This window comes from Hylobates moloch, unplaced genomic scaffold, assembly GCF_009828535.3.
Source record: "Hylobates moloch isolate HMO894 unplaced genomic scaffold, HMol_V3 SCAFFOLD_9, whole genome shotgun sequence".
NCBI lineage: Eukaryota > Metazoa > Chordata > Mammalia > Primates > Hylobatidae > Hylobates > Hylobates moloch.
Window position 1 is genome coordinate 33,637,128 of NW_026652284.1, and position 22,723 is coordinate 33,659,850.

General features: G+C 40.1%; 1 protein-coding gene across 1 annotated transcript in view; it reads left to right on the forward strand.

Annotated features, from left to right (window-relative positions):
• VCPIP1 (valosin containing protein interacting protein 1) overlaps positions 1-22,723 on the forward strand; it is a 42,303-nt gene that overhangs the window by 5,750 nt on the left and 13,830 nt on the right. The window contains exon 2 of the mRNA XM_032759643.2: positions 10,195-10,281. Within this exon, the coding sequence (XP_032615534.1) occupies positions 10,195-10,281 (87 nt within the window). The remainder of the gene's footprint in view (positions 1-10,194; positions 10,282-22,723) is intronic.

Consider the following 22,723-nt stretch of genomic DNA (forward strand, 5'->3'; position numbering starts at 1 on the left):
TCACTGCAACCTCTGCTACCTGGGTTCAAACGATTCTCCTGCCTCAGCCTCCTAAGTAGCTGGGATTACAGGCATGTGCCACCACACCTGGCTAATTTTTTTGTATTTTTAGTAGAGACAGGGTTTCACTGTGTTAGCCGGGATGGTCTCGATCTCCTGACCTCATGAACCGCCTGCCTCGGCCTCCCAAAGTGCTGGGATTACAGGCGTGAGTCACTGTGCCTGGTTGATAATATATTTCATAATGAAAATTAATCAAATATAATTCTGGTGTATAAATACTTTTTTAGTTTGGTTGGAGGTTCTTGGACCTGAATATCTGAGAGAACTAGAGTATGGACTGCAATGAGTTTACCAAGATAATGTCTTCCTGTTCTGATCCCTTCCCTCTTCATATCCAGCATTTATGCCTGTATAAGCCCACAAATTTCTTTAAAACTACTTCCACTACCACAAAATTTGGGTGTAAAAGAGAGCATTGTGTTAATTTTGTAATGGTATCACTTGAGATACTTTCTGCTTTAAATTGAAGTATTAAGTGCATAGCCTTTATTATATTAGTCCCTTATAAATCTTAGTTTTCTTCCTCTAGTTCTCTTATAACTGTATTTGAATTATGTAGAAGATATTTTTTTTTTGAGATGGAGTCTCGCAGTGTCGCCCGGCTTGAGTGCAGTGGTGTGATCTCGGCTCACTGCAACCTCCGCCTCGTGGGTTCAAGCAATTCTCGTGCCTCAGCCTCCCAAGTAGCTGGGATTACAGGCACGTGCCACTACACCCAGCTAATTTTTGTATTTTTAGTAGAGATAGAGTTTCTCCATGTTGGTCAGGCTGGTCTTGAACTCCCGACCTCAGGTGATCCGCCTGCCTCGGCCTCCCAAAGTGCTGGGATTACAGGCATGAGCCACTGTGTCTGGCCGAAGATATTCTTAATTTAAAAAAAAGATGTTTCTACAAAATTCAGTTTGGGGATAAATACTAACCATATGTAAAGAGTGCTGGGTAACTGTTGATGTTTAGATTGGAGAGGGCTAGAAAATGACAGAGCTTGTTTAGAAGATTACAGATTTCAAAGTGCAGAAATTACTTTGTGAATTACCAAATGTGAGCTAAACTGTGTTATGTTAGTTTAGAATATAGCTCATCAGACTTTATGCTGTTCAAATAGCTGGTTCTTTCTCATTCAAGTTTAGGCTTAAATACCACCACCTTGTAAGGGTTTGAGAAACCTTTGCTGACCGTTCTAAGTAGGTTCCCTCTATCAGTGTACCCTGTTGATGTCCCTCACGGCATCTATCACAATTTTTAATAATCTCATTTGTTGGTTTAATTATTTGTTTGTCTCCCCCACTATATTATAAAGTCCATCAAGACAGAGACGGTACCCTATTTTCTTCATTAATGAATACTTTATTTCCTAGTTCAGGGCCTGGCACATAGTAGGTACCAAGTAAATGCTTGTTGGATTAATGAATGCAATTATTTCAGCAAAATCAGTGTATGCTGTGAACTTGTATGTATGTTGAGTGTACAAAGATAAATGAAAGTCAGTGCTTGCCCTCCATTAACTTACCTGCAGGCTTTCAGCTCAAGGAGTTCCATGCTTTTTAGCTTTCATCAGCAGATCTCCAGCTTTATTTTCTAAATACATAAAAATTATAAAATCCCCAAATAGGACCAACATAGCATTTTAGAACTTCTCATTTGATTAAGAATCAAATATACACGTGGGGATTGTATATTTTCTTTCTTTCTTTTTTTTTCTGGAGACAGATTGTCGCCTAGCCTGGAGTGCAGTGGTGTGATCCCAACTCACTGCAACCTCTGCCTCCTGGGTCCAAGTGATTCTCAACCTCTCAAGTAGCTGGGACTACAGGTGCACACCACCATGCCCAGCTAAGTTTTTGTATTTTTAGTAGATGTGGGGTTTCGCCACATTGCCCATGCTGGTCTTGAACTCCTGATCTCAGACAATCCACCACCTCGGCTTCCCAAAGTGCTAGGATTACAGGCGTGAGCCACTGCACCCGGCCTGTATGTTTTCACTAAATAGGCTGACTGCATGATAGCCAGGGACATGAGCTTTTTCTTTCGTTTTTAAGTAGAATATTCATTGACTAGATCGTCTATTACTTATATTAATAAAACAATAAGTAGGTGTATTAGTCTTTGGCTTAGTACAAGTCATTCATGGAACCTAGTAACTTTGAATCTTAGGAAGTGTAAAATGAAATAACAATATTCTACCCATAATATTTCACATTTTTAATCTCTTTTATCCAGACCACGAGGTAATTGAACTTAATTTTTTGCAAACAATCATCTTCATTATTTATATAATACTTAAAAGACTAACTCTGGCTTTGCAAAATATGTCGTTCAAATTTCTTGCAGACCTGGTGCAGTTGCAGTGAGCCGAGATTGCGCCACTGCACTACAGTCTGGGCAACAGAGCAACACTCTTTCCAAAAAAAAAAAAAAAAAATTTCTTGTAGATCAGTTATTTGTACGTTTTCTTTCATGGTAGATAGGATAGGTGGTACATTATCCACCGTAAATATCTGGGCTAATTTATTTTTTCTTAGTGTTATATTTCATTAAGTTTCTAGTTTTGTTTGTTCTTTTGTTTTCCTAGAGGTAAGGACAGATTTAGGTGAAGAACAGAATTTGTCAGTTTGGAGTTACTTAAATGAAATTAGGCTACCTGGCACTTCCTTGCTTTACTACAAAGTGTACCAACCTTTCAGGAGTTGAGAAACTTGTTTCATTTTGATATACTTTCTCTGTTCCTGAAAGAATTGTGTGGCTTTTTAACATATATATATTTAAAATACACAATATTTTGTAATTTCATAATACCTCTTGATGTTGTAAATGCCTTAGAATTTTCCAGAATCGGCCGGGCGCGGTGGCTCACGCATTTAATCCCAGCATTTTGGGAGGCTGAGGTGGGTGGATCATGAGGTCAGGAGTTTGAGACCAGGCTGGCCAAGATGGTGAAACCCTGTCTCTACTAAAAATACAAAAATTACCTGGGCATGATGGCGCTCGCCTGTAATCCCAGCTACTCAGGAGGTTGAGGCAGGAGAATCGCTTGAACCTGGGAGGCGGAGGTTGCAGTGAGCCAAGATCGGGCCACTGCACTCCAGCCTGGTGACAGAGTGAGAGACTGTCTCAAAAAAAAAAAAAAAAAAAAAAAGAATTTTGCAGAATCAGTGAGCTTGGGACTGAGACATTTATTTTTTAGGTGACAACTGAATATTATTATTGCACCTTTTTTTTTCAAATGTTGGGTAAAGGGCAGTTTCAAGTCTAGATAGTACTTATGCGTATTCTTCTTTTTTTTTTTTTTTCCGAGATGGAGCCTTGCTCTATCGCTCAGGCTGGAGTGCAGTGGCACAATCTTGGCTCACTGCAACCCCCCAGGTTCAAGCGATTCTCCTGCCTCAGCCTCCCGAGTAGCTAGGATTACAGGCGCCTGCCACCACACCTGGCTAATTTTTGTATTTTTAGTAGAGGCAGGGTTTTACCATGTTGGCCAGGCTTGTCTCGAACTCCTGACCTCGTGATCCGCCCACCTGGGCCTCCCAAAGTGCTAGGATTACAGGTGTGAGCCACCGTGTCTGGCCCATATTATTATTCTTTCTATGCCTTCTGATAGCCCTTCTGTTGATTTATATATAGCATACTTGTAATGGGAGAGCAGTTATAAAGTTGAATAAAAAATAATGCATAGGTGTATCTTAAGATAAATGTATATATTGTAAATGGTGATTTTATATAATTATACTTTGAAAATTAAGTCAAATATTGATGCTATTCCTTTCTAGATAGAAAAGGAAATCTAGATAATAATAGATTGATTCTTTTCCAACTACTTTGATCACTTTTATTTTTAATATTTTTTCAATTACAATATAATTTTTAAAATTCAAATAATTCAAGTACATATAAAATATGGTAGTTCTTAACATCTGTACTCCCCAGATAAAATCATTCTTAATAAACTGGGATGTGTCCTTTCAGACTCTGTACACATTTAAACACTATTGAGTTTGTGTGCATGTCTGTGTATGATAAAAATATTCATTAATGCTGCTGGTGACACTAAAGTTGTGTGACTATACACCGTTAAGGGGACTGAATTTCAGGCAAGAAACAGATATGCCTTTTTTGTAAACCATTTTGACTATCAATAGGGTAGATAAACTTTTAAACGTGAGGATTACCTCAGGAAGGGTAGAGAGATGCCAACAATTCTTTCAGCAAATGAATACCTTTACCTTTGGAATTCTCTCTAGTTGAAACAGTCCTGTGTTCCTACTTTATATTTGGAACCATTTATTCAAATTATTAAAAAATTTTAAATTGTTTCTTTAAATTTTAAATTTAAATAAACTTAAGTACTTTATTTTATGGTTATAAATACTTGAGTTCAGAGTTCGTTTTGGGTGTTTCTTTTGGGGCTTTAAAAATACATTTTGGCTGGGCATGGTGGCTAACACTTGTAATCCCAGCACTTTGGGAGGCCAAGATGGACAGATTGTCTGAGATCAGGAGTTTGAGACTAGCCTGGCCAACATGGAGAAACCCTATCTCTACTAAAAATACAAAATTAGCCGGGAGTGGTGGCACAGGCCTGTAATCCCAGCTACTCGAGAGGCCGAGGCACGAGAATTGCTTGAACCCGGGAGGCGGAGGTTTCAGTGAGCAGAGATTGTGCCACTGCACTTCAGCCTGGGGGACAGAGCAAGATTCTGTCTCAAAAATTAAATAGGCTGGGTGCAGTGGCTCAAGCCTGTAATCCCAGCACTTTGGGAGGCCGAGGGGGGTGGATCGCCTGAGGTCAGGAGTTCAAGACCAGCCTGGCCAACATGGTGAAACCCTGTATCTACTAAAAATACAAAAGTTAGCTGGGCATGGTGGTTTGCGCCTGTAGTCCCAGCTACCCAGGAGGCTGAGGCAGGAGAATTGCTGGAACCTAGAAGATAGAGGCTGCAGTGAGCCAAGATCACGCCACTGCACTCCAGTCTGGGTGACAGAGCAAGACTCCGTCTCAAAAATAAATAAATAAATGAATAAATAAATAAAAATGTATTTCATGTAGGTATTAGATTTTTAAATTTACTGCTTTGTCCCATAAATTGCAAAGTAAAAAGTTCAAATTGCCTTTTTAAATATTTAAAGTTAGAAGGCTAGGCACAGTAGCTCACGCCTATAATCCCAGCAGTTTGGGAGGCCAAGGCAGGAGGATGGCCTGAGACCAGGCATTCAAGACTAGCTTGGGCAACACAGGGAGACCCTGTCTCTCCAAAAAATAAATAAACTTAGCGGCTGTGGTGGCACACGCCTGTAGTCCTAGCTACTCAGGAAGCTGAGGTGAGAGGGTTGCTTGAGCTCAGGAGATCAAGGCTGTAGTGAACCGTGATTGAGCCACTACTTTCCAGCCTGGGTGACAGAGCGAGACTCTATCTCAAAAAATAAATAAATACCTAAAATTTAAAAATTAGAATGGTGACCTCTTAAACTTTTTTTGATGATGACTTTAAACTTTTAACTCCATAATTTTATTAGAAAAAAATTAGAAAAATACATTTTAAAAAATGTAGTTTAACATATTTTTAAACAATTGAAATTATTCACATCAAATAGGAAAAAAAATTGGATAAACCAAAAGAAAAAACGTTCATAATACCACTCTCATATATAGCTACTGTTTCAGGTAGAAGATTGAAGGTTATGAGGGGGAAGGATTTGTGGAAGCAAGGTAATTAACAGAGGTTATGTCTATAGTGCTCTCAGTAGTGTAGATTTTTTTTCTACATTTATATATACACAGTACATTGGATAGAAGTATTTTTACTTTTGTAGTATGGAGAAACAGTTGGATTTTAAGTAAAAATAATTGGAGACTAACAAAAATATAAATTAACATATTTGTTAGAGGCTTTTCCAAACGTTCCTATTCTCTAAAAGTTTGCTTTCGAATAAAATGGTAGAAAAACTATTTCCCTTTGTTTTTGCTATTATTTTGTTTTATTAGATTGTTGAAGAGAAAACAAGATTCAGGGAAAAGTCAGTAGCATATAATCATTAGTTGTATTTTATATATGTAACATTGAAGAATGGTTGTCATCATGCTGCTTCGATTAAGTTTATTCTGGATTGCTTTCAGGCACTGTTTAAAAGGAAAAACCTCATTTATAATATTCACTCCGCCAAGGGTGTCTAAGGGAGAGAATACAGTTATGGGTTCTTAGCTTTTGTTTCTGGTTGGGCCAGTAGAGCCCTTTCCTCATCACTCTTTTCTGCTTATCACTAGAGACAGAAATTAAAACCATAGCTTCAGGCTGCTAAGAGCCTAAAACAAAACAAAACAGTACAACAACAAAATAAGGCTGGTTGGACAAGCTTGTATCTATACATTCATTCAACCAATACTAAGAGTGCTGCCATCTGTTCAGCACTGTGCCAGGCCCTGGGGGTAAAAAGTCAGATAGGCCACTGACCTTTCCCTGAATCTGAAAAGTATAAAAGGGAAACCTAGTCTAGAAGGTAAAACAGAAAAGTTAATTAACCTAAAGTGTGATAAGGGCTGTGGTATTCATATATATGTAGGAGCATCAAATAAGGGTACCTACCTAACCAACACTCCAAAGAATCCTAAAGGAAGTGATACCTAGATTGAGTTTTAAATGACACGTAACAATTATTGGCCTTTAGGGAACAGGAACAGTTGTGTGGTGGTATAACATTGTAAAAATAAAGGTATGGTATGATGTCAGATGGGAAAGGCAAGGACCAACTCTTAGAGTGCCTTGTATGCCATGGAAAAGGAACTTGGACTTTGCCATACAGCGTTGGGGAACCGTTATAGGTTTAACTCTGAATGCTATATAGAGGAGGGATTTATGGGGGATAAGACTCAAGGGAAACCAGCTGTGAGGAAGTGGCAGTAATCCAGGCATTGAACCTGGGCGTTAGGAGGGTTGGAGAGAAATGCAGTGGAGAGCCATAGGAGAGTGGTGCAGGACTTGTGCAAAGTGTCAAAACCCTGCTTCCTGATCTCTAATCCTTTTCCTCATTTTTATTACCAACAAACATGACCTTCAGTGGAGATATTTATTTACCAAAAGAAATTACCTATTTTTTCTCCAACCAGTTGCTGATGTCATGAATTTCTATTAAGACTGGATAGTTCTTTCAAATTTGCCGAAACACAGCTTGACCTTTGTGTGTGTGTGTGTGTGTGTGTGTGTGTGACAGTGTCTCGCTCTGTCAGCCAGCTGGAGTGCTGTGGCACGACCTCGGCTCACTGCAAACTCCATTTCTTGGGCTCAAGCAATTCTCCTGCCTCAGCCTCCAGAGTAGCTAGGATGACAGGCATGTGCCACCATGCCTGGCTAATTTTCGTATTTTTAGTAGAGACGGAGTTTCACCATGTTGGCCAGGCGGGTCTTGAACTCCTGACCTCAGGTAATCCACTTGCCTCGGCCTCCCAAAGTGCTGGGATTACAGGTGTGAGCCCGGCCAATTTGACCTTCAGTAGAGGTTTAATGTCAATGGAAAGGAGGGTATAAGCTTTGGACTGATATACAGGATTCAAATCCTGGCTCTCCCACTTACTAGCTGTGTGATCTTGGAAGAGGTATTTAAGCTCTCTGAGCTTGTTTCCTTGTCCGTAGAGCTTAGTTGTGATGCGTTAATGAAACTATGTGAAGAGCCTGCTCAGAGCTTGGTAGATAATAGAGGCTTACATGGTATTTCCCTTAAAGCAATAAAACAGTGGGGCCATATTGCTTTGAAGGGGGTAAAAATTTGTTCTTGGAGGAGGAAGGGTGAAAAAATCTTATCATTAATATATAAAACTAAGATGTATATACAGTACATAAGCAGATATAAAGTATATCTGTGTAATTCAAATATCATGAGGGCATGGGGAGGACTAGGAAAATAATGCCTGTAAAGGCTCTTTAGGGGGAGATAATGAAAACAAGGTTGACAAACACTGCAGTAGAGTAAGTGATTTGCCTGTTTAAATTAGGTATAACTAGGTATGTAAAGTACTAAGAGATGTGATTTTTCTTATTAATCAGTTGGTCAGTTCTGAAGAGTTCACCATTCTGGCACCTATTCAGACTCTTGTGTTTTTTGTTTGTTTGGACTAGTCAAGTGCAGGTAGTGAGAAGGGGGGAAATGGTAGAATAAGCAGTTCCAACTGTAACTGAACAGTCAGTTGAGATAACTCACTACCTTTAGACCAGCCCTGTTTGGATTCTTATCAAAAAAATTAAATACCGCAGTATCTTTTTTTGATATGTCTTCCAAATAAATGCTATACTAGAATATTTTAGAAAATATTAAATACATTTAGGACAACATTGACAATAACGAAATGAAAGGTTATCATCATAGAAATAATTTATCCAAGTGAGGTTTAATAGTAAGCTCAGCAATCAGAGCCACCACTAGTGGTTATTAATTTTTTTTATTTGTGGACTCTTACTAATATTAAACTTCTGTGTGTCCACCCTTAAATATAGCTATTCTAGTAGTACTGCATCATTAGTAAGTGTTTATAAGTAAATGTTTTGATTAACTGAAACTTTAATTGTCAAGTCTCCTAAAACTTGTCTACTTTAAGCTGGTATACTGAAGGTAAGTTTAGCCAACTGCCACATAAAGTCATACCCTGTTTATGAATGTGAGGCGGGATTAGAACTCTGAGATGTTGTAAGTACATAGTGATTAATTAGCACTGTCAGTCACAACTATTGAGAGCTCAGGTCCAACAATATAATCTTCATGTAGGGAAGACAAAAGTTAATTTTTTTGTTAAAATTGAAAACTTCCTGATTATAAAAGTAGTACATATACATTAGCAGATTAGAATGTAAACTATAAAGAAGCAAATAAAAACAGCCATAGTAACTGTTATGTTCCTGCCCTTCTTTATTGATTTCTCCAACAGTGATGATCATTCTTTTTATTTGAAATTTCTTACTGAAATAAGTACTGAAATAGCCCCTTCTGTTTATTTCTTGGTTTTAATATAAATATAAAATTTGTATTTACAATTTTGTATTTTACTTTCAAAAATATCCTTTTTTTTTTTTTTTTTTTTGAGATAGAGTTTTGCTCTTGTAGCACAGGCTGGAGTGCAATGGCACAATCTCGGCTCACTGCAACCTCCACCTTCCGGGTTCAAGCTATTCTCCTGCCTCAGCCTCCCAAGTAGCTGGAACTACAGGTGCGCGCCACTACGTTCATCTAATTTTTGTATTTTTAGTAGAGACAGGGTTTCACCATGTTGGCCAGGCTGGTCTCAAACTCCTGACCTCAGGTGATCTGCCTGCCTCGGCCTCCCAAAGTGCTGGGATTACAGGCGTGAGTGAGCCACCATGCCTGGCCCAAAAATATCTTTCAATAATCTTATCTGTTCTAGTACAGAGTTTACAGACTAGTTTCCTTTGAGCTGGATTGAGTCTTCAGATATATTTTGTTCATCATAATATTGACTATCTTGACTCGTGGTTTTGTTTTTTCTTTTTTTGAAACAGGATCTCACTTTGTCACCCAGGGTAGAGTGCAGTGATGCAAACACTGCTCCCTGCAGCCTTGACCTCCTGTGCACAAGGGGATCCCCCCAGCCACTCCACTGCTTCAGCCCTCTAAGTAGCTGGGATGACAGGCACATGCCACCACATCCAGCTATTTTTTTTTATTTTTTTGATAGAGATAGAGTTTCGCCATGTTGCCAAAGCTGGAATCGGAACTCCTGAACTCAAGCTATCCACAGCCCCCCAAAGTACTGGGGTTACAGGCATGAGCCACCATGTTTGTTGACTCATGCAGTTTTAAAGATGCTTTTTAATTAGTTCCTACATTTTAAAATTGGGAGAATTCATATTAAAAACTTGAATTTTGAGCTTCTCTTGAAAAGCCACATGGTCTTGAGACACTAGGCCTGCACTCTTCCATGGCAGCACTTGGCAGTGGCTGGCATATTTAGATAGGCCATGCATTTTCTAGTATGCCACAGTCTGTCACTCAGTATCATCTCTCTATGGCGTGTCAGGCTGTTTCATTTAGGAGCTCTGCCTTGATGTTTATTCTAGGCTAATCCTTACTAAAGCAGCCCTGGATGGAACTCTTTTGTTTGTTGCTAATACTGTATCTGTTTTTGTCTTACAGGAGAAGATGTATGGTCTTATGCAAAGGGACTTCCTCACATGTTTCAGCAGGGTGGTGTATTCTACAGTATTATGAAGAAAACCATGGGTATAGTTAATTTGATTTTATTCTTAAATAATAGCTCTACTGAAGCTATTTTAAGATTAAGAAAGTTCATATAGTTTTCTACTAAAATATTTTCAAAGTTACTTTTAGGTTTATATTTAGCAATTTGCCTAGTTAAAATGGATTATTACCCTGATATGGTCAGCTATGTTTTCTGCTAGTATTACTAAAAATTTATCACTTTGTTGCTATTCTTTTCTCACTTAAATTATGTGTATGGGTGTATGATTCTTTTCTTTTTTTTTTTTTTTGAGATGGAATTTCGTTCTTGTTGCCCAGGCTGGAGTGCAATGGTGCGATCTCGGCTCACTGCAACCTCTGCCTCCTGGGTTCAAGCGATTCTCCTGCCTCAGCCTCCTGAGTAGCTGGGATTACAGGCATGTGCTACCACGCCCGGCTAATTTTGTATTTTTAGTAGAGATGGGGTTTCTCCATGTTGGTTAGGCTGGTCTTGAACTCCCGACCTCAGGTGATCTGCCCGCCTTGGCCTCCCAAAGTGTTGGGATTGCAGGCGTGAGCCACTGTGCCTGGCCATGTGTATGATTGTTTTTTTTTTTTTTTTGAGACGAAGTCTTGCTCTTGTCCCCCAGACTGGAGTGTGATGGCGCGATCTTGGCTCACTGCAACCTCCACCTCCGGATTCAAGCAATTCTCCTGCCTTAGCTTTCGAGTAGCTGGGATTATAGGCAGCTGCCACCACGCCCAGCTAATTTTTTGTGTTTTTTTAGTAGAGACAGGGTTTCACTGTGTTGACTAGGCTGGTCTCGAACTCCTGACCTCAGGTGATCTGCCCGCCTCGGCCTCCCAAAATGTTGGGATTACCCACCACACCCGGCCATGTGTGTGATTCTTAACAACTAAAGACAAATTGTGAAATCAGAAGCAGATTTGTTTATAATGCTAGTATTCCAGAACCAGATAATATTTGTGTTGTTGTTATTATGTTTGGCCATATTTAGCATATATTTTATTGCTTTCTAAGTTCTAGGATACAGCTCATTATACATTTAGCTTCTTTCACATTGTGCATACATCGTTTGTAAAGATAGACTTGTGTACAAGTGTATGTCTGTATCTTCAGAGTGGTCTTAAGAGAGAGGTTGCCAGGCCATGTGTTTGGACTTCACACATTTTTTTCAAAGATTTTATGTTAATGCTTTCAGCCCCAGACTTACCATTCTGGCTTATCTATTTCACCTACCTGGCCACTGTAGACATTAATTGCATAATCTGTTGTTTTCATCTCTTCCTCATACACTTTTTTTTACTTCCAACTTGGTTGTTGTAGAAATATTCAAACATATACAAAAGTAGCAAGAATAATATAATGAGCCCTCATTTACCTACTACACAGCCTCAATAATGATTAGTACATCTCTGTCCCCTTTTTAATTGGACTAGTTTAAAGTAAATCTCAGATATACTATAATTTCACCTGTAAGTACATTGATACATATTTCCTTTTTTTCCTTTGAACTTCAATATGTATTTCTAAAGATAAGGACTCTTTTGAAAAAAAAGAAAACCATTATTACAACCTAAAAAAAGAACAGTATTTTTTTAATGTCACCAAATATCCCGTCTGTTTGAATTTTCTTGATAATTAATGTTGATAATTTTCTAAAAAATGTTTTCTTCTCTTGGTTTTTCTTTAATCAGAGACTAAAAAATGCCTCGTGTTTTTTTAAAGACAGGATTATTGAGGCATAATTTATAAACAGTAAAATTCACTCTTTTCAGACTTACAAGTATATGAATTTTGTATACTGTATATGAATTTTGACAAACATATGTAGTCGTGTAACCAACACCACCACCGTAATCAAGATATAGAATATTTCCATCACTCCAAAAAGTTTTCTTGTGCCTCTTTGTAGTCAACTCTCCTCAATCCCAGGCCCTGACAACCACTGATTTGATTCTGCCCCTATATGTTTGCCTTTTTCATATTACCATGTGAATGGAATCCTATAGCGTGACCTTTTGTGTCTGGCATCTTTAATTTAGCATGAGAATTGGCAAACTGTGGCCTGTGGGGCCATCTCAAGTCTGCTGCCTGTTTTTTTGTTTTAGAGACAGGGTCTCACTCTATCTCCTGGGCAGGAGTGCCGTGGCGCAGTTATAGCTCACTGCAGCCTTGTCCTGGGCTTAGGTGATCCTCCCAGCTCAGCCTCCCAAGTAGCTGGGACCACAGCCATGTGCCACCATGCCCAGCTAACTTTTTGTATTTTTAGTTGAGATGGGGTTTCGCCATGTTGCCCAGGCTGGTCTTCAACTCTTGAGCTCAAGCAATCCTCCCGCCTCGACCTCCCAAAGTGCTAGGATTACAAGCGACAGATTACAAGCATGAGCCACTGCACCCGGCCTGCTGCCTGTTTATACAATTTATTATTATTATTATTATTATTATTATTATTATTATTATTATTATTATTGAGACAGAGTCTTGCTCTGTTGCCCAGGCTGGAGTGCAGTGGTATGATCGTGACTCACTGCCTCTAGCATTGACTCAGCCTCCAGCGTCAATCCTCTGGGCTCAAGTGATCCTCATCCCTCACCCTACTGGGGTGGATCCCTACTGGGATGATCCTCATCTCTCACCCTACTGAGTAGCTGGGACTACAGGCATGAGCCACCATGCCCAACTAATTGTTTTTACATTTTTTGTAGAGACAAGGTCTCACTATGTTGCCTAGGCTTGTCTCAAATTCCTGAGCTCAGGTGATCTTCCTGCATTGGCCTCCCAAAGTGTGCAGATTACAGGCGTGAGCCACTTTGCCTGGCTGAATACTTAAAAGTTTAACTGGGGCTAAGCACAGTGGCTCACGCCTGTAATTCCAGCACTTTGGGAGGCCGAGTTGGGCAGATCACTTGAGGCTAGGAGTGTGAGACCAGCCTGGCCAACATGGTAAAACCTCATCTCTTTAAAAAATACAAAAAATTAGCTGGGTGTGGTGGTGCATGAGTATAGTCCCAGCTACTTGGGAGGCTGAGACCCGAGAATTGCTTGAACACAGGAGGCGGAGGTTGCAGTGAGCCAAGATCATGCCACTGCACTCCAGCCTGGGTGACAGAGTGAGACTCGATAGATAGGTAGGTAGATAGATAGATAGATAGATAGATAGATAGATAGATAGATAGATAGATAGATAGATAAGATAAGATACATAGATGATAGATTGGATAGATTAGATCAGATAGATGATAGATAGGTAGATGGATGGATGGATGATAGATTAGATAGACTAGATAAGTGATCAATTAGATTAGATTAGATAGATGATAGATAGATAGACAGACAGTTTTATTGGAGCACAGCCACACTCATGTTTACATGTTGTCTATGGCTGCTTTCACATTACAGTGGCAGAGTTGAATACTTGTGAAAGAAACCATGTGGTGCACAAATGTTGCCCTATACAGAAAAAATGTGCCTATTTATGTTTTAATATGCTTTTGAGATCTGTTTTGTTGCATGTATTAGTTTATTCCTTTGTTTTTTAAAAACACTTTGAATAACTAGAGTTTATTCCTTTTTATTGCTGAGTAGTATTCCATGATATAGATGTGTCATATTTTAGAAGACCTGTAACCGGCCAGGTACTGTGGCTCACACCTGTAATCCCAGCACTTTGGGAGGCCAAGGTGAGCGGATTGCCTGAGCTCAGGAGTACAAGACCAGACTGGGCAACGTGATGAAATCCCATCCCTATTAAAAATATAAAAAATAGTTGGGCGTGGTGATGTGTGCCTGTGGTCCCAGCTACTCAGGAGACTGAGGTGGGAGGATCAATTGTGTTTTCTTCTAGGAGTTTATAGTTTTAGTTTTTATATTTAGGTTTATGATCCATTTCAAGTTGATTTTTTAATATGTTTCAGGGTATGAGTCAAGGTTCATTTTTTAATGTATAGATGACCAGTTGTTCCAGCACCGTTTGTTGAAAAGGCTTTATGTTATCCATTGAATTATTTTGGTATATTTGTCAAAAATCAGTTGACCATGAGTCATACACCTGAAAAGGATGAATTATGTGATATGCAAAATATACCTCAGTGAAGTTACTTTTTCTTAAGTCAACTGACTGTATATGTGGTTCTATTAGTATTTGTAGAATCGCTTTTCTGTTTTGTTGATCTATATGTCTCTCCTTTCTCCAGTACAGTAATAATCCTGATTATTGTATCTTATAGTTATTCTTGAAATCATTGTGAGTCCCTCATCTTTTTTTCTTTTTCAGAATTGTTTTGGGTGTTCTGAGTCCTTTGTTTATCCATATACATTTTATTATTTTTATTTATTTATTTACTTATGTTTTTGAGATGGAGTCTTACTCTGTCACCCAGGCTGGAGTGCAGTGTCGCAGTCTTGGCTCACTGCAACCTCTGCCTCCCAGATTCAAGCCATTCTCCTGCCTCAGCCTCCCAAGTAGCTGGGATTACAGGCGCCTGCCACCTCGCCTGGCTAATTTTTGTAGTTTTAGTAGAGACGGGGTTTCACCATCTTGGCTAGGCTGGTCTTGAACTCCTGACCTTGTGATCCATCCGCCTCGGCCTCCCAAAGTGCTGGGATTACAGGTGTGAGCCACCATGCCTGGTCTATTTACTTATTTATTTATTTTTGAGACAGAGTCTCGTTCTGTTGCCTAGGCTGGAGTGCAGTGGTGCGATATTGGCTCACTGCAACCTCTGCCTCCTGGGTTCAAGCGATTCTCCTGTCTCAGCTTCCCGAGTAGCTGGGATTACAGGTGCATACCACCACACCCAGCTAATTTTTTGTGTTTTTAGTAGAGACGGGGTTTCACCATGTTGCCCAGGCTGGTCTCGAACTTCTGTATTTATTTATTTTTTTGAGATGGAGTCTCACTCCGTCACCCAGGTTGGATGGAGTGCAGTGGCACGATCTCGGGTCACTGCAACCTCCATCTCCTGGGTTCAAGCAATTCTTTCCTGCCTCAGCTTCCTCAGTAGCTGGGATTACAGGCGTACGCCACCACACCTGGCTAATTTTTGTAATTTTCATAGAGACAAGGTTTCACTATGTTGGTCAGGCTGATCTCAAACTCCTGACCTCAAGTGATCTGCCTTCCTCAGCCTCCCAAAGTATTGGGATTACAGGCATGAGCCACCGCGCCTGGCCTATCCATATAAATTTTAGTATCAGCTTGATTTCTTCAAAAAGAGTCTGCCGGGATTTTTATTGTGGTTGCATTGAATATACAGGCTGTGCCTGATTTAGGACTTTTTGACTTTATGATGGGTTTATCAGAGTATTAAGTGGATTTTGGGCCAGGCGCAGTGGCCTGTTATCCCAGCACTTTGGGAGGCTGAGAAAAGTGGATCACTTGAGGTCAAGAGTTTGAGACCACCCTGGCCAACATTGTGAAACCCTGTCTCTACTAAAAATACAAAATTAGCCAGGTGCAGTGGCATGCGCCTGTAATCCCAGCTATTTGGGAGGCTGAGGCAGGAGAATCCCTTGAACCCAGGAGGCAGAGGTTGCAGTGAGCCGAGATCACACTGCTGGTACTTCAGCCTGGGTGATAGAGCAAGACTCTGTCTCAAAAAAAAAAAAAAAAAAAATGCATTTTGACTTTGAGTTTATCTGACTGTAACCCGTTGTAAGTTGAGGAGCATCTGTATAGTTCAAATTGGGGACAGTTGATATCTTGACAACATTGAGTCTTTTGAATCATGAAGATGTTATAGTTCTTGTTTTTGGTTTTATTGAGACAGGGTCCCACTTTGTTACCCGGGTTGGAGTGCAGTGACACAATCACAGCTTACTGCATTGTCGACCTCCCTGGCTCAGTTGATCTCCCACCTCGGCCTCCTGAGTAGCAGGGACTACAGGTGCACACCACCACGCCCTGCTAATTTTTGTATTTTTTTGTAGAGACAGGGTTTTGCATATTGCCCAGGCTAGTCTTGAACTCCTGGGCTCAAGCCATCTCCTGCCTCAGTCTCCCAAAGTTCTGAGATTACAGGCATGAGCCACTGTGCCTGACCAAAAATGTTATATTTCTTCATTGATTTAAGTCTTTAATATCTCTCATCAAAATTTTGTAGTTTACAGCATATAGGTCTGACACATAGTTTGTTAGATTCACACATGAAATATTTGTTTTTTAGATGATACTGTAAAAGATGCTTCTACAGGCCGGGCGCGGTGGCTCACGCCTGTAATCCCAGCACTTTGGGAGGCCGAGGCAGGCAGATCACGAGGTCAGGAGATCGAGACCATCCTGGCTAACACGGTGAAACCCCGTCTCTACTAAAAATACAAAAAAATTAGCCGGGCGCGGTAGCGGGCGCCTGTAGTCTCAGCTACTCGGGAGGCTGAGGCAGGAGAATGGCGTGAACCCAGGAGGCGGAGCTTGCAGTGAGCCAAGATAGCGCCACTGCAGTCTGGCCTGGGAGATAGAGCAAGACTCCATCTCAAAAAAAAAAAAAAAAAAAAAAAAAAGATGCAAAAAAAAAAAAAAAAAAAAAAAAAAAAAAGATGCTTCTACAAATTTCCAATTTCCTATTGTTCATTTCTAGTACATAGAATATACCCAAAGGACTATAAATCATGCTGCTATAAAGACACATGCACACGTATGTTTATTGCGGCACTATTCACAATAGCAAAGAGTTGGAACCAACCCAAATGTCCAACAACGATAGACTGGATTAAGAAAATGTGGCACATATACACCATGGAATACTATGCAGCCATAAAAAATGATGAGTTCATGTCCTTTGTAGGGACATGGATGAAACTGGAAAACATCATTCTCAGTAAACTATCGCAAGGACAAAAAACCAAACACCGCATGTTCTCACTCATGGGTGGGAATTGAACAATGAGAACTCATGGACACAGGAAGGGGAACATCACACTTGGGGGACTGTTGTGGGGTGGGGGGAGGGGGGAGGGACAGCATTAGGAGATATACCTAATGCTAAATGACAAGTTAATGGGTGCAGCAAAACAACATGGCACATGGATACATATGTAACAAACCTGCACATTGTGCACATGTACCCTAAAACCTAAAGTATAATAATAAAAAAAAAAGAAATAAAATTGGCTTTCTTTTTCTTTTGTTTTGTTTTTTGAGACGGAGTCTTGCTCTGTTGCCCATCGCGCCAGTGCAGTGGTGCGATCTCAGCTCACCACAACCTCTGTCTCCTGAGTTCAAGCGATTCTCCTGCCTCAGCTTCCCAAGTAGCTGAGACTACAGGTGCATGCAACAATGCCTGGCTAATTTTTTTATTTTTAGTAGAGACGGGGTTTCACTATGTTGGCCAAGCTGGTCTCGAACTCCTGACTCATGATCTGCCTGCCTCAGTCTCCCAAAGTGCTGGGATTACAGGCATGAGCCACCATGCCTGGCCTCTTTTTTTTCTTGGATACAGGGTCTCACTCCATCACCCAGGCTGGAGTGCAGTGGCGCAATCTTAGCTCACTGCAACCCTTACCACCCGTGTCCCACCACCAACTAGGCTCAAGCAATTCTCCAGCCTCAGCCTCCCAAGTAGCTGGGACCACAGGTGTGGGCCACCACACCCGGCTAATTTTTGTATTTTTTGTAGAGACGGGGTTTCACTATATTGCCCAGGCTGGTTTCAAACTCCTGAGCTCGAAGTAATCCGCCCGCCTCGGCCTCCCAAAGTGCTAGGATTACAGGTGTGAACTACTGCACCTGGCCTAAAATTTTTTTTTTTTTTTAACATTGCCCTTGTACCCCATGTGTGACCTTGCTAAACTCACATATTTTAGCAACTTTTAGCAGATCCTTGTCTATGTAGATCATCATGTCTTTTGGAAATAAAAGACAATTTTATTAGCAATGGCTAGGACCTTTCAGTTCAGTGTTGAGTCGGAAAGGTGAGAGTAGACATTATTTCCTTTTTCCATTATCTTGGAAGCATTCAGCGTGCAGGTTTTTCAGAGATACCTTTCGTAAGATTGAGGATTGATTGAGGATATTTCTTTCTATTCCTGGGTTTGTTGAGAGATTATATTTATGAGTGGATGTTGAATTTTGTGAGATGCTCTTTTCCTACATGTATCAAGATGATCATATGGTTTTTCTCTTTTGGTTTGTTGATAGTGTGAATTACATTGATTTTTTTGAATGTTGAACCAACTTTACTTGCTGGATTTAATTTGCTAATATTTTGTTGAGTGTTTCTGTGATTGTGTTCAGGAAGGATAATTATCTGTAGTTTTCTTGTAATGATTGTTTAATCAGGGTAATGTTGGCTTCATAAAATAGCATTGAGAAGCATTGCCTCCTCTTCTGCTTTTTTTGGTAGATTTTATAATAGTTTTATTTTAACTGGTAGAATTCACCAGTGAAGCCATCTTTGCTTAGAGTTTTCTTTGCTGGGCAGTTTTTTAACTACAAATTTAATTTCTTTAATAGAGTACTCTTAAAATTATCTATTTCTTCTTGAGTAAGCTTTGTTAGATTTGTCTTTTAAGAAATCTGCCCATTTCATCCAGGTTATCAACTGTATTGACATTAAGTTGTTTCTAGTATTCCCCTATTGTTGTCCTTTTAACGTCTGTGGAATCTGTAGTTCTTTCATTTCTGATCTTGGCAACTTGTGCCTCTTTTTTTTTTTTTTTTTTGGCTGTCCAGTCTGGCTGTTGATCTTTTCAAAGAAACGTTTGGATTCATAGGGTTTTTTTTTGTTTGTTATTTTTCTGATTTCAGTTTCATTGATTTCTGCTTTTATGTTTATTTTTTCCTTCCTTATGCTTGCTTTAGGTTTAATTTGCTCTTCTTATTTCTTTATTTTATTTTTTGAGACAGAGTCTCAATCTCTTGCCCGGGCTGGAGTGCAGTGGTGCAATCTTGGCTTACTGCAACCTCTGCCTCCCGGATTCAAGTAATTCTCATGCCTCAGCCTCCCGAGTAGCTGGGATTACAGGTGTGCGCCACTATGCCCAACTAATTTTTGTATTTTTAGTAGAGATGGGGTTTCGCCATGTTAGCCGGGCCAGTCTTGAATTCCTGGCCTTAAGAGATCTACCCACCTTGGCCTTCCAAAGTGCTGAGATTACAGGCGTGAGGCACCATGCCCAGCCTACAAATTTTTTTTTAATGTAGGCATTTAAAGCTATAAATTTCTCTCTAAGCATCCCTTCCCTTCTCTTTTTTTTAACATCCTTTTTTTTTTTTCTTTCTGAGACAAAGTCTTACTCTGTTGCCTAGGCTGGAGTGCAGTGCCGTGATCTCAGCTCACTTTAACCTCCACCTCCTGAGTTCGAGTGATTCTCCTGCCTCAGCCTCCCAAGTAGCTGGGATTAAAGGCACGTGCCACCATGCCTGGCTAATTTTTGTATTTTTAGTAGACATAGGGTTTCGCCATGTTGGCCAGGCTGGTCTAGAACTCCTGACCTCAGGTGATCTGCCCACCTCGGCCTCCCAAAGTGCTGAGATGACAGGTGTGAGCCACCATGCCTGGCCTTTTTACAACCCTTTTAAACTTTTTATCTTTCATTTCATTCTACTTGGTTTTATTTTCTTCCTTTTTAAAATTCTTTTTTAAATTCTACTTTCTGAAATATATTGATACTAATTAGTGGTTTTTAGAAGTTAATATTTAATTAGGATTGATTATGGGGATTCCAGTAATCTGGATCGATATGCACTGTCTTCCATGCAACTGCAAATAACTTCCTTCAGTTGTGTTTTGTGTGTGGGAGGGGGTTGAAGGATAAGGGGGTGGCATGGGAATGGCTATCTTTACTATTTTCAAAATAGTTTTGTTTCTAGTTTGGAATTATTTTTTAAATGTTAGCTGTGTTGCTGAGACAATTCAGTGGGGAAAGAATAGTCTTTTCAACAAGTGGTCCTCAGACAATTAGATATTAGCATGCAAAATATTGAAGTTTGATGTCTACCTCAGGTTTGACCTCTGCCTCACACCATATACAAAATTAATTCAAAGTAGATCAAAGACCTAAGTTTACTTGCTAAAACTAGAAAACTCTTAGAAGAAAACATAAGCATAAAATGTATTGACCTTGGATTAGGCATAATCTTAGATACGAAAATAAAAGCATAAATAACAAGAGAAAAAAGTAAATAAAAAGCAAACTTCTGTGCTACAAATTATACTATCAAGAAAGTAAATACACAACCCACAGAATGGGAGAAAATTTTTGCAAACATGTATCTGAGAATGGATTTGTATCCAGAATATAAAGAACTCTTACAACTAAACAAAAAAGACAAATAACAGTTAAAAATGGGCAAAAGATATGAATAGATTTCTCTCTAGAGAAAATATATAAATGGCCAATCACATGTGAAAAGATGCTCAACATCATTAGTCATCAGGGGAATGCAAATCAAAAGAAAAATGGGATGGTATAATACTTCATACTCACTAGCCTGGCTGTGGTCCAAAAGTCACATAGTAATAATTGCAGGCGAGAATGTAGAGAAATTGAAACCCTCATACCCTGCTGGTAGGAATGTAAAAATGATGCAGCCACTTGGGAACTTTGGCAGTTCCTCAAAAGATTAAACATAGAGTTACTATATGATCCAGCAGTTCTACTCCCAGGTGTGTACCCAAGATAAATGGAAACATATGTCCACACAAAATCTGTACACAAATGTTCATAGGTGCATTATTCATCATAGCCTGAAATGGAAGTTACTAAAATGTCCATCAACTGATGATTGGATAAATAAAATGTGGTATAGCTATACAGTGGAATATTATTTGGCAATATAAAGTAGTAAAGTATTGGTACTTGTTACATCATGGATGAACCTTGAAAACATTATGCCATATGAAAGAAGCCAGTCACAAAAGAGCATATAGTGAAATATCCAGAATAGGAACACTTAGAGAAACAGAGAGTGAATCAGTGGCTTCCCTAGGGCTGGGAATGAGGTAGAGGGAATGACTGCTAAGGTTCAGGGTTTCTTTTTGCGGTGATGAAACTGTTCTAAAAGTTCCACAACTTTGTGAATACGCTAAAAACTGGCTATGCACAGTAGCTCATGCCTGTAATCCCAGCACTGGGAGCCTGAGGTGGAAGGATCTCTTGAGCCCAGATCGCAGTGAGCTATGATTGCACAACCACACTGCAGCCTGGGTGATAGAGGGAAACTCTGTCTCTAAAAAAAACTATATATATATATGTGTGTATGTGTGTGTGTGTGTATCCCAAACCATTCGGTTATACACTTAAAATGGGTGAATTGTATGTGAACTATATCTCAATAGAGTTGTCATATTTCTTAGAATGTTACATGTAGTGATTATCATTAAGAGGTAGTTTAGAGCTCTGGAGTTGAAATGGGATAGTTCCCGTGACCCCTTCGAGGGGCTTATGAAGGGGTTGGCTTGCTTACTCAGCCCGCAGCTCTCAACCCTTCATGGGACAGGCAGCACACAGGTCAGCAGATACAGAGGCTGGGATGAGTGCTTCTGGGCACCAGCAGGAGTAGAACTCTGTGCGGCCCTGCAGCAGCATCTAGGGGGGTACCTGTGACCCCCAGGGCCCCAGAGGGCATGTGTTAACAGTGTGCCCTTTTAGCTTTCCCCTCCACAAATAGCTTAGTGTTTAACAGCTCAGTGGAGGGTCAGGGTGACAGCCTTTTGCACCCACCCTCTTGGTACCCAAGTTCTGGTCTGGCATCCAGGAAGAATCAGGTTGCACGAACGAATTGAAGGGTGGTGAATGTGGAGGAGTTTTCTGAGTGGTGGAGGTGGCTCTCAGTGGGGTGGGGAGCTAGAAAGGGGATGGACTGGAAAGGTGGTCTTCCCCTGGAGTTCAGCTGTCCCTGGCCAAACTCTTCCCTGAAGTACCCCCGTCAAGCCATCCCTCTGAAGTCAAGCTACTTTTCTCTGACATCCAGCTGTTTCTTCTCTTCTCTCGTTCTCTGCCACTTTGCCAGTCTGCTGGTCTGCCTGGGGTTTTTATGGGTACAGGATGGGGGGCAGGGCAGGCCAAAAAGCAATATTTGAGCAGAAAAACAGGAATACATGTTCTCACTTTGGGCAGCAGGTCCAGGCTTGAGGGTGGGCCTCCACCAGGGACCCTGCCCTTTTCTGCCTAGTATTTCCCTGCCTCCTTTCTGTATCAGAGTCAGAACATTTGAGATCAAATTCTGGATGTATTACACTCTGACTTCTGAGTGTCAGTTTATTTGTAAAGTGGGTATGATAATGTCAGGGTGATTGTGAGGATCAAAGGAGATAGTGGATGTATAGCAGTTAGCAAATGATCTGGTATTTAAATACTTAGCAAATGTTTGTTGTTGTTATTAGAATTCCAGCTGTTGTTCGCAAAATTAAAACTCTGACTATAACACAGCCATTTGAAATGGATCATCCTCAGAAAAGTACCTTCCAAAATAGAATTTTTTCTGATATTTTTGGTAAATTTTTCCCTGTATTTTTATAA